General features: G+C 51.4%; 1 protein-coding gene across 2 annotated transcripts in view; it reads left to right on the forward strand.

Moving 5' to 3' along the window:
• XIRP2 (xin actin binding repeat containing 2) overlaps positions 1 to 12510 on the forward strand; it is a 263945-nt gene that overhangs the window by 168779 nt on the left and 82656 nt on the right. For both annotated transcript variants that reach the window (XM_075317287.1, XM_075317289.1), the window contains exon 3: positions 3404 to 3529. In XM_075317287.1, the coding sequence (XP_075173402.1) occupies positions 3404 to 3529 (126 nt within the window). The remainder of the gene's footprint in view (positions 1 to 3403; positions 3530 to 12510) is intronic.

The following is a 12510-nucleotide window of genomic DNA, read 5'->3' on the forward strand; positions in this document are numbered from 1 at the left end:
TCACATTTAACATCATGACTAAAGGCCCCGCTAGCGAGCGTACCCGCCCCCGTCATTTGTGCGTCACGAGCAAATTGCTGCCCGTGGTGCACAATATTGTTCGGAGCTGTCACACGGACTTACCTGCCTAGTGACGTCGCTGTGGCGGGCAAACCGACTCCTTTCTAATGGGGCAGTTCATGCGGCGTCACAGCGGCGTCACTAAGCGTCCGCCCAATAGAAGCGGAGGGGCGGAGATTAGCGGCTGTAACATCCCGCCCACCTAATTCCTTCCTCATTGCCGGCGGCCGCAGGTAAGCTGTAGTTCGTCGTTCCCGGGGTGTCACACATAGCGATGTGTGCTGCCACGGGAAAGACGAACAACCTGCGTTCTCAACAATCAACGATTTTTTGAAAATGAACGTCGTGTCAACGATGAACGATTTGGTGAGTATTTTCCATTAACAGTCGCTCGTTGGTGTCACACGCAACGACGTCGCTAACGATGCCGGATGTGCGTCACAAAATCCGTGACCCCGGCGATATATCGTTAGATACGTCGTTGCGTGTAACGGAGCCTTAAGAGTGCCTGTGAGCACCTGAAACGCGTAGATGTTCGAATTTTAACCTGTCACCATTTGTACTTCCATGAAGCTGAACTTCACTCATCTTCTCTACAGCTTGATTAACACACTACTGAATGGCATTATAGGTTGCCTTGATGAAATTCACATAAATTGTATTTACTGGAGATTTCACTATTTTTTAGACTTGCCAGTAGTCAAATTATGTCAAAAAGCTCTCAATGCAAGTCTAGAAGAGCCAGAACGATGCTCTCATAGACTTGCATTTAAGAGTGACCTCCGGCACGCTCCACTGCAGCTGCCTGCAGGTCACAAGCTGCCAGAGACCAACGGATGCAACGTGGATAACAGATGAACACGCCAGAAGGTGAGTATCAGACTGGGGACCTAGATAAGAAGTGTAGAGTGGCGTGGGACGGTAGTCGTGAATGAGGGATTAAGTCCGAATACCACGGAAAGCTACATACTAGACATGGTCCTGGTTGAATGTGTGGACTTGTACCATGTTTACTGTACATATGCCAGAGTCCCAGTACAACCCAGTCCAACATAGAAGTCCAATTTGTGACGGTCACCTTACCTTCCAGTGTCTCCATATCCAGTCAACTCATAGAAGAAAGGGTCAGGGGTCCTGTTACCATGGCCAAAGTAGAGCCTTGTGCTCCCAGACGTTTCCATATCCACGTCTCTCCTTCTCATAGAGGAGGGGGATAAGGGGGAAGCCAGTAGTACCATAGAAGAGATAAAAGCCTTATGCTTTCAGGCATTTGGGGAGATTCCGCCCAGGAAAACCAATTCTGCTCACGTCTCAGTCTGTTTTGACCCGTTATCTCTTAGGCTTGGGTCATAGTCCCAAAAGTCCCATTCTGCGGATGCTTATATATGGAGCCATACAATGTGGAGGCCGTTATCTAGCCTCAGCATTCTTTAGTGTTAAGTGTCTTGGTCAGCACTTGAGGATCATGCTATCTCAACTCCAGTCTCCTTTCTCCACCACAAGTCACCTGCTGCATGCGAGCTCCACAACCTACAGCATACCCATCTGTATCTATCACACACTAGGTCTTCTCTAACTTTCTAGAAGGAACTGTCTCTTATTCTATTAACTAACCCCTCCCATCATGGACTAGTGTGATGCGATGTTCAAGTAGAGACTCATTAGGTGTCATGGCGGCATCAGGCTCCATTCACACTGCAGAGCCTGAAAGGCAACCTGATGTCTCTTAGTTGTTCAGCCAGAGCTGGGCGTCAGCTGTTTCGTGTGCTCTGCTCAGTCCTGCAGGAGATAATTTCCGCTGACCAGGGGAACTCTGCTAGGAGCTCAGGTTGCTAATTGCCAATCAAAGTCGTCCCCTTCCTATATAAAATTTTGGACCTTACTATTCAGTGCCGATTATAGCTTCAGCTTAGCTCCAGCGATTCTGGTCTTTGTGGTGATCTAGTTCATGGTGATCTGTAGTTGCTATTTTGAGTGGTGTGAAAGTTCCACTGTTATGCGTTTAATTCCTTTCTTTTCTTTTTTAATTCCACTATACATGTATAGTCTCTCTTTTGTGTTTGAGTGCAATGTGTATGAGTTTTCATTCTCCCTTGTCCATGTCAGTTCTCTGGGGTTTTGTTACTGTGTTTCTGGCCCGCCCCAAGGATGGGAGAGAAGGGGAGTAAGATCAGGTCTTAGACCGGAGTCAGGCTCACGCTGGGGGCTCAGACCTGACTACCATCAAGCCAACCTCTGAGATAAGAGACAGCGTAGGGACTCAAGTCTGAGGGCCAGCCTAGGACCTTCTGTTCTGTCATTTCATTCCCCATGACAGCTATCCTCAATGCTTAACTACTTCTGAAGACGCTCACTGTTGCTGGGAAAAACTCAAACCCCTAACAGGACAGTGTACAACAAAATACATGAAAACATTACTACACCGTACATTATGCATTACACAGAAATACTGTATATTACATCACATTACCTTCAAAATGACACAGGTCACATAAGACAATAATTACAAAGATACAGGACACAATTCACATTACATTACACAATAATACAATAATGCGATTGGTGTCTTCAAGGGAAGGAACACAACAACATTCTGTCCACTTCCTTACAGAAACACCACCCCAATGGTGAAAAAAAAGCATTGTAGTGGTGTTTTAAGTTTTCCCTTATTTTTATTTTGTATTTTAACAAGTCTATATATCTTATATCATTCAACATTTATCAATATAACCTCTATGAAATCACTGGTAACAAACATCTTATTCCAGACAAAATAAACCCATTTTCAGGTTCCGTCAATCTGCATGTCTCGGTTTTGCACGGTGATGAGACGTGAGTCTGGAAGCTTTGTATTCATCCCATCCTTCTCTGTTTTATGAACACCCTCCTCACTCCGAGAGGCAAAGCAAATTGGATCAAAATCCTATGAAAAAATGTAGATGGCTTGTCAGCATGACACGGTGATAGGTGATGCATAGGAGCTGTCAGCGGTAATATGTGTAAGCTGCCATTTTCATAGTCTATTTCCTTCTGCCCGACAGGTTGTCTTCTCCATAAGTGATCGCACGGTCATACCATTAGACCGGCTCAGAAATATGTAAAAATGTTTTATGTTGATTAGTGATTGCTGACTTCACTTTCTTTTTATAAAACGTTGCAGACTGGTTTATACCTCAGAGAATGACTCCATGCATCTTACAGGCATTTCAAATGTATAACTCCCAATAAAATATACTGGATGCCGGTGATTAGATCTGATAGAGAATTTCCCTGTTTCTTAGATAAAATGAATAGAAAATATAAAAGTTTTAAAATTGTGGATGTCTTTATTGTAACTTTATAGATGATGGAGGAATCGGAAACTTGCGTAATGCCCGGAGGACTGGCTACCATGAAGAAGCACTTTGAGAAGTCAGATAATGTGACGGCGCGCAGCACGGTGTCCCAGTATCAGCACAGCTCTGTAAAGGTGAGAACTTAACGTTTAAGGCCTAAGACACATGGCATGAAAATCGGAGCGAGTGGAATGCGATAAAACATCGCATTCCACTCGGAGCAATATTACCCTATGTGCCTGAACCCATGAGCGATTATTTTCTCAGCCCTAATTGGACCGAGAAAACAGTTGCAGCATGTAATGCGATCCTTGTTTCTCTCGCACCCATTCAAGTCTATTGGACGAGAGAAAAATTGCACTGCACTCACAGTACACAGGTGTACTGCGAGTGCAGAGTGAGAATGGTAATTATTATTTTTATTATTTATTATTATAGCACCATCAATTCCATGGCGCTTTACATGTGAAAGGGGTGTACATAATAGGGACAAGTACAATAATCATAAACAATACAAGGCACAGACAGGTACAGGAGGACAGAGGTCCCTGCCTGCGAGGGCTCACAGTCTACAAGGGATAGGTGAGGATACAGTAGGTTAGGGTAGAGCCGATTGTGCGTCGCTGTACCAGACTGAGGGTTACGGCAGGTTGTAGGTAATAGCCGGCAACAGAGGAGAGAGGGAGATAAATCCCTCCCGCCCCTCTGCAGCACTGGCCCTCCCCCTCCTCAGTACCGTCCCGCCCCCCGCAGCTGAGGTCTGATCGCATGATCGGACCTCAGTCGCAGTGGCACTTGCATGATACTCAGCTCCTGATTTGCTGCCAGCGTGAGCCAAGTGTTATGCGAGGATCGCAGTAGTCCCCCATGTGGCCCCGGCCTAAAAGTCAATGAGAAACCTCTGTTTTATAAGGTGGCAACATCATGAATCAGTGGTTAACATTTACTACTATTTGTTATAAAAAATAAGTAACTTACAAGCTCAGTTGCATAAAGCATGTTAGGGTATGTTCACATAGAGCAGTGTTTTTTGCAGCTTTTCTTTTTGGAAATATGAAGCTGCTTTTTACAGTACAAGCAAAAGCGATGAGATTTGTGAAACCTCATGCAAATGATTACCGTAATTTTTGTTTTATTAGATGCACCCCAAATTTAGAGGAAAAAAAGGTGAAAAAAAGAATATGGGGCCATCTTATAATCTGGTGGAGTCTTACCGGGGGAGGGGGACAGCAGCGGTGGTGGAGCTGGAGCAGGGGAAGCGGTGGAGTAGGGAGATGCTGCGGGCGGTGCCGCAGGTGTTACGGATGCTCGCTGCTGGCTCTGTGAGGCAGGAACATCCAAAAACTGTCGGCGGTGCGGGCTTCAAAGAAATGGCACCCGGAGTCGGTAAGTGTGCAGATTGAGGCGAGATCTCATCTGCGCACGTGCCACTTCCGGGCACCATTTTCCATAGGTCTGCTGCTGGGAAATCAATGTGCTGGGAGGCAGCGCATGCGCAGATGAGATCTTGAGGCAAGACCTCCATCTGCGCACGCGACGACTCCAGGCCCCATTATTTGAAGCCCGCACCACCAACATTTTCAGGATGGCCCCTACCTCACTGCCCATAGTGATCACTGCGTGCACAGCATGCAGTGTGCAGATCGCAACATTGCCTCTGCCTTCTGTGACCATTCTCCACCAACCCCCGGTAAGCGACATTCGGCTTATAAAACGCACCCCTCATTTTCCTCCCAAATTTTTGGGAGGCAAATCGCATCTTATAATCCAAAAATTATGTTTTGTTTTTTTTCTGGCTGAATTTGAAGACTGCAGTATTTTTCAAATCTGCAGAATGTCAATTCCTTCAGCGTTTTGCAGAAAGCAAAGAGCAAAAATGCTGCAAAAAATGCAACAAACAGGTTTTGCCGCATTTTTGCTATGTTCTCTGCTTTGTTTTTGGTGAATAAAACTCATTTTATTAAATATGCATTAAAGACAATCACATGCCCCAAAAACGTATCTAAACAACACCATAAATGGAGCAAACTTTGAATTATGAGTGCAGCTTTTTTACTGCCAAGAAAGCATAAGACAGCAAAAACTCTGAATGTAAATATAGCTTTAATCGAGAACTTTTTTTTCCATTGAATATTTATCTGGATTAGGCCTCTTTCACACGTCCGTGAAAAACACACGTATTTTTCACGGCCGTGTTGAAGGTGCGTATGGTCCTCCGTGTGCCGTGATTTTGGCACATGTGTGTTCTCTGTGTGTTATCTATGACAGCACATAGAGATCAAGAACTTTTTACTCACCTGTCCCCGACGCTTCTGTCCTCGGTGCTGTTGTTTCTGGCGCTGCAGCTTCCGAGTCTGTGGTGCAGTGAATATTAATGAGCATAATGAGCAGGCCTGGCAGCAAGTGACAGCAGGGCTGGAGACAGGTGAGTATAGAAAATAATTTTATTTCAAAGACACATGTTTTCTCCAGCATGAGTCATACTGATCACACCACTATGTGGTCCGTGTGGCATGACTTAGGAATGTCTGACTGGCGGCCCTATCTTGCCGTACTGACTCAAACCAGTTATCCACGTATTACCGCTTCTCAACCCAAAATAAGACACAGACTGCGTGACATTGGATGTAAAAGGCCACAGCAGCCTCGTTTATTATCACCAAAATAATCAATAACATTTTATTCATAAATATAGTAAAAACTCCATAAAACATAACCACCAGCAAAGGAGGGGGGGTAAGTGAAGAGTCCCGTTGTACATGATTGCAACATCAGCTCCACCATGTGCCCTCAGCCGCACCACACCGGCTCGAAGACACCCAGCACATTAACATGCCCTGCTGTGACCCAGCACAGCAGGGTCCCACCAGGGCCGTATTTACCATTAGGCACCTGTGGTCCGGTGCCTAGGGCGGCAGATTGTGAGGGGCGGCACCTTCTGGCAGCAAAAAAAAAAAAAAAAAAAAAAAAGATATTTTTTTTTTTTTTTTTTTTTTACATTTTTTTTTTTTACATTTTTTTTTTGTGGCTGCCGAGCACAGGGAGCTGATTGACCCCGGAACTGCCGGTGCCTGCACTTCCGGGGTCACAGGCGCGCGCCAATCAGCTCCTTCCTCTGTGCTGCGTCCACTGCTGTGTGGACGTCACATGCAGAGCTCACAGCAGGACGCCGCGGATGACGCCGTGATGGAAGCTGGTGTCAGAAGAGGATACTCACGTGAGCCAGGAAGATGGCGGCGGGCACTGGAGCAGGTAAGTGGATTCATAAGGAGCGTGGGAGTGTCTCTAATGCAGACCGGAGATCTGCGCATGCGGGGGGGAGGCGGCAAAGGCTCATACTGGAGGGAGGCAGAGGCTGAGACTGGGGGGAGGCTGGAGAGAGGCAGAGGCTGAGACTGGGGGGAGGCTGGAGGGAGGCAGAGGCAGAGACTGGGGGGCGGCTGGAGGGAGGCAGAGGCAGAGACTGGGGGGAGGCTGGAGGGAGGCAGAGGCAGAGACTGGGGGGAGGCTGGAGGGAGGCAGAGACTGGGGGGAGGCTGGAGGGAGGCAGAGGCAGAGACTGGGGGGAGTCTGGAGGGAGGCAGAGGCTGAGACTTGGGGGAGGCTGGAGGGAGGCAGAGGCTGGGACTGAGGGGAGGCTGGAGGGAGGCAGAGGCTGGGACTGAGGGGAGGCTGGAGGGAGGCTGAGACTGGAGGGAGGCTGGAGGGAGGCTGAGGCTGGGGGGAGGCTGGAGGGAGGCTGAGACTGGGGGGAGGCTGGAGGGAGGCAGAAGCTGAGACTGGAGGGAGGCTGAGACTGGGGGGAGGCTGGAGGGAGGCAGAGGCTGAGACTGGGGGGAGGCTGGAGGGAGGCAGAGGCTGAGACTGGAGGGAGGCAGAGGCTGAGACTGGGGGGAGGCTGGAGGGAGGCAGAGGCTGAGACTGGAGAGAGGCAGAGGCTGAGACTGGGGGGAGGCTGGAGGGAGGCAGAGGCAGAGACTGGGGGGAGGCTGGAGGGAGGCAGAGGCAATGACTGGGGGGAGGCTGGAGGGAGGCAGAGACTGGGGGGAGGCTGGAGGGAGGCAGAGGCAGAGACTGGGGGGAGGCTGGAGGGAGGCAGAGGCAGAGACTGGGGGGAGTCTGGAGGGAGGCAGAGGCTGGGACTGAGGGGAGGCTGGAGGGAGGCTGAGACTGGAGGGAGGCTGGAGGGAGGCTGAGGCTGGGGGGAGGCTGGAGGGAGGCTGAGACTGGGGGGAGTCTGGAGGGAGGCAGAAGCTGAGACTGGAGGGAGGCTGAGACTGGGGGGAGGCTGGAGGGAGGCAGAGGCTGAGACTGGGGGGAGGCTGGAGGGAGGCAGAGGCTGAGACTGGAGGGAGGCAGAGGCTGAGACTGGGGGGAGGCTGGAGGGAGGCAGAGGCTGAGACTGGAGAGAGGCAGAGGCTGAGACTGGGGGGAGGCTGGAGGGAGGCAGAGGCAGAGACTGGGGGGAGGCTGGAGGGAGGCAGAGACTGGGGGGAGGCTGGAGGGAAGCAGAGACTGGGGGGAGGCTGGAGGGAGGCAGAGGCAGAGACTGGGGGGAGGCTGGAGGGAGGCGGAGGCAGAGACTCGGGGTAGGCTGGAGGGAGGCAGAGGCAGAGACTGGGGGGAGGCTGGAGGGAGGCAGAGGCAGAGACTGGGGGGAGGCTGGAGGGAGGCAGAAGCAGAGACTGGGGGGAGGCTGGAGGGAGGCAGAGGCAGAGACTGGGGGGAGGCTGGAGAGAGGCAGAGGCTGAGACTGGGGGGAGGCTGGAGGGAGGCAGAGGCAGAGACTGGGGGGAGGCTGGAGGGAGGCAGAGGCAGAGACTGGGGGGAGGCTGGAGGGAGGCAGAGGCAGAGACTGGGGGAGGCTGGAGGGAGGCAGAGGCAGAGACTGGGGGGAGTCTGGAGGGAGGCAGAGGCTGAGACTTGGGGGAGGCTGGAGGGAGGCAGAGGCTGGGACTGAGGGGAGGCTAGAGGGAGGCTGAGACTGGGGGAGAGAGGCTGATGCTGAGGGAAGATAGAGGCTGATGCTGGAGGAGAGAGGCTGATGCTGGGGGAGTGGGAGAGAGGGGCTAATGCTAGAGACAGAGGACAAGGGATGAGGGATAGTGCAATGACAAAATCAATTGGGTGGGGGGAGTGTAAGGACACAGAATAAGAGGTGGCAGCATTGGGAGCTCATTGTGAAGAAGGGGCAGCATGTGTGGGATCAGTATGGAGTGGAGCAATGTAGGGGAGTCAATATCAAGAGTGGGGTAGTGTGTGTGTGGGGGGTCTCAGCATAAGCGTTAGTGTGGTGGTCTTAGCATGAGTGGGGCAACATGAAGGTCTCATTATGGAAAAGAGGAAGGCAGCATTAGGAGCTCATGGAGAAGGACAGCATGCATGGGACATTGTGAGAAGGGGGCAGCATGCATGGGACACTGAGGAGGGGACAGCATGCATGGGACATTGTGAGAAGGGAGCAGCATGCATGGGACATTGTGAGGAGGGAGCAGCATGCATGGGACATTGTGAGGAGGGAGCAGCATGCATGGGACATTGTGAGGCGGGAACAGCATGCATGAGACATTGTGAGAAGGGAGCAGCATGCATGGGACACTGAGAAGGGGGCAGCATGCATGGGACACTGAGGAGGGGGCAGCAAGCATGGGACACTGTGAGGAGGGGGCAGCATGCATGGGACACTGTGAGGAGGGGGCAGCATGCATGGGACATTGTGAGGAGGGAGCAGCATGCATGAGACATTGTGAGGAGGGAGCAGCATGCATGGGACATTGTGAGGAGGGAGCAGCATGCATGGGACATTGTGAGGCGGGAACAGCATGCATGAGACATTGTGAGGAGGGAGCAGCATGCATGAGACATTCTGAGGAGGGAGCAGCATGCATGAGACATTGTGAGGAGGGAGCAGCATGCATGGGACATTGTGAGGAGGGAGCAGCATGCATAAGACATTGTGAGGAGGGAGCAGCATGCATGGGACATTGTGAGGAGGGGGCAGCATGCATGAGACATTGTGAGGAGGGGGCAGCATGCATGGGACATTGTGAGGAGGGAGCAGCATGCATGGGACATTGTGAGGAGGGAGCAGCATGCATGGGACATTGTGAAGAGGGGGCAGCATGCATGGGACATTGTGAGGAGAGAGCAGCATGCATGGGACATTGTGAGGAGGGGGCAGCATGCATGGGACATTGTGAGGAGGGGGCAGCATGCATGGGACATTGTGAGGAGGGAGCAGCATGCATGGGATATTGTGAAGAGGGGGCAGCATGCATGGGACATTGTGAGGAGAGAGCAGCATGCATGGGACATTGTGAGGAGGGGGAGCATGCAAGGGACATTGTGAGGAGGGGGCAGCATGCATGGGACATTGTGAGGCGGGAGCAGCATGCATGAGACATTGTGAGGAGGGAGCAGCATGCATGGGACATTGTGACGAGGGAGCAGCATGCATGGGACATTGTGAGGAGGGGGCAGCATGCATGGGACATTGTGAGGAGGGAGCAGCATGCAAGGGACATTGTGAAGAGGGGGCAGCATGCATGGAACATTGTGAGGAGGGAGCAGCATGCATGGGACATTGTGAGGAGGGGGCAGCATGCATGGGACATTGTGAGGAGGGGGCAGCATGCATGGGACATTGTGAGGAGGGGGCAGCATGCATGGGACATTGTGAGGAGGGGGAAGCATGCATGGGACATTGTGAGGAGGGAGCAGCATGCATGGGACATTGTGAGGAGGGGGCAGCATGCATGGGACATTGTGAGGAGGGGGAAGCATGCATGGGACATTTTGAGGAGGGGGCAGCATGCATGGGACATTGTCCTCACATCATGCTGCTCCCTCCTCACAATGTACAGATCATATTTCATAATCGAGGAAGGTGTGGTGGATATACAGTAGTTTATAAGGGAGGGCAGAGTGGTGTTTTAGTTTATTAGGGGCAGTGTCACAGTCACAGTATATAAGTGGGGACAGTGTGGTGGGAATATTTTATACTCATGCTATGTTTTGATGTGCCTGTGGTGATTCCCATTGGGGGGGGGTTAGTTTCTTAGGCTAAGTTCACATTTCCGTTGATTTGTATCAGTCACATGCGTCGCTTGACGCATGTGACTGATGCGCTGTTCAACGCTGTACAACGGATGACAAAGAACAGAATTCTTTGTCGGATTCCGTTGTGTGCGGGGGGCGGAGTTTGGGGGGGGGAGCCGAGCGGGGCCGTGGCACTGAGGACGTCAGTGCCGCAGGGACTGCAGGACAGGTGGGTGAGTGGGTGAGTGAGTGAGTGAGAGAGTGTGTGTGTGTGTGTATACACACATGCTGAATGCGGGAGGGGGCGGAGCCGAGCGGGGGGCGGGGCCAGGCGCTGAGGACGTCAGTAGAAGTGCTGCGGTCTGCATGGCTGGGGACAGGTGAGTGTATGTGTGAGTGAGTGTGTATGTGCATGTATGTATGTATGTATGTGTGTGTGTGCACATGCAAAGTGCGGGAGGGGGCGGAGCCGAGCGGGGGGCGAGGCCAGACGAGGGTGTCAGTGGCAGTGCTTGTCTGCATGGCTGGGGACAGGTGTGTGTGTGTACATACATGTGCGGAGTGCGGGAGGGGGCGGGGCCGAGCGGGGAAGTGTCTGCCTCCCTGCACACGTAACCAGCCTAAATATCGGGTAACAGCAAAGCACCCGATGTTTACCTTGGTTACCCGATATTTACCTTGGTTACGGGCCTACACCGCTTAGCGCTGGCTCCTTGCACCGTAACCAGGGTAAATATCGGGTAACCAACCAAAGCTGGTGACGTGTGCAGGGAGCCAGAGAGCATGCGCAGCGAAATCCGACGGATCTCGCTGCTCAAAAAACGTTACATGCTGCGTTCCCCCCGCCCGGCAGTCAGTCGTTCCACGACTGATCAGTCAGGCGGAGGGTGCAACGCAGCATCATCAGTCACAATCCGCTGCTCATACAAGTCTATGGGAGCAGCGGAATCCGCTAAACGGATTCCGTTGTTTACAAGAGCAGCGGATTGTGACTGATAGATTTTAGCGGAAATGTGAACTTAGCCTTATTGATACTTTTTAAAGTGTGCTACAGAGTAGATCTGCCTTAAACAGATGTCGTGTGCGAAAACTCAGTTTTACGTTGTCACTAAGGGGCGCGACCACTTAAAGTGCCTAGGGCAGCATGAAGGCAAAATACAGCCCTGGGTCCCACGTTAACATGTCCTGCTGTGACCGAGCACAGCAGGGACCCACCAACCATACCATTGCACCACCAAGGGTAACCCGTTCCTGCACTGGGTTCGCCCCCGCTCTTTGTGCAATCCACCGACTTCAAATACCCCCCTCCTTTACGCCGACTGCTGCGACAAGGTCAATCCTCTTCGTCCTTCCATGTCGATCTCCAGAAATCTTGAAAAGGGCGGGTGGGCGGGACAATTTCCGGATGTCTTCCAGGTAGTGAATGAACCTCCCACCTCCTAATTCGGCCCTATATATACTATCCTACAACTGACAACCCCTTGACCAATTACATGTCCCCACAGCACTTAACTTCACCTCCCATTTTTCCCGCACAAAATGCCCTACACTTTAACCCCTTGCTAACCCTCAGGCCTAGCATCCCTCCTCATTCATGTTTCCCTCCCTTGAGCCCCTTCAGGGCAGGCGTCCGGGCTTTTGTTCTGTGATGCTGGAGAAAAACAGACATGTGTCCATGCAGTACTTATGAAAATGGCGTCATACGTACCGCAATCACTGACATGTGAAGGGGGCCTTAGGCAGAGTTCACATGTCCTGTAATCATCCTAAGAACGGATCCTGCAGAAATCTTTTGGCAGAATGATGTCTGCCTGATCCGTTTTCTTTTTTTTGAACATGGGAGGCTTTGGAGAATGGTTCTGTTACCGGATTGCTATTTATCTTCCATTTGAAACAGATCCTGTAAGAAAAAAATTGATTTGTTACAAATGCAAGGAAAACAGATGACTAAATAGCAATCCGTTAACGGATCCGTTCTCCATAGACTCCCATGTTAAAAATATAACTGATCCAGCAGAGAACAGTTTATGACAACGGACAAAAAAGTTGTGTTTGAGAACTTTTTCCACAATGGATC

Source organism: Anomaloglossus baeobatrachus, chromosome 7 (genome assembly GCF_048569485.1).
Source record: "Anomaloglossus baeobatrachus isolate aAnoBae1 chromosome 7, aAnoBae1.hap1, whole genome shotgun sequence".
NCBI lineage: Eukaryota > Metazoa > Chordata > Amphibia > Anura > Aromobatidae > Anomaloglossus > Anomaloglossus baeobatrachus.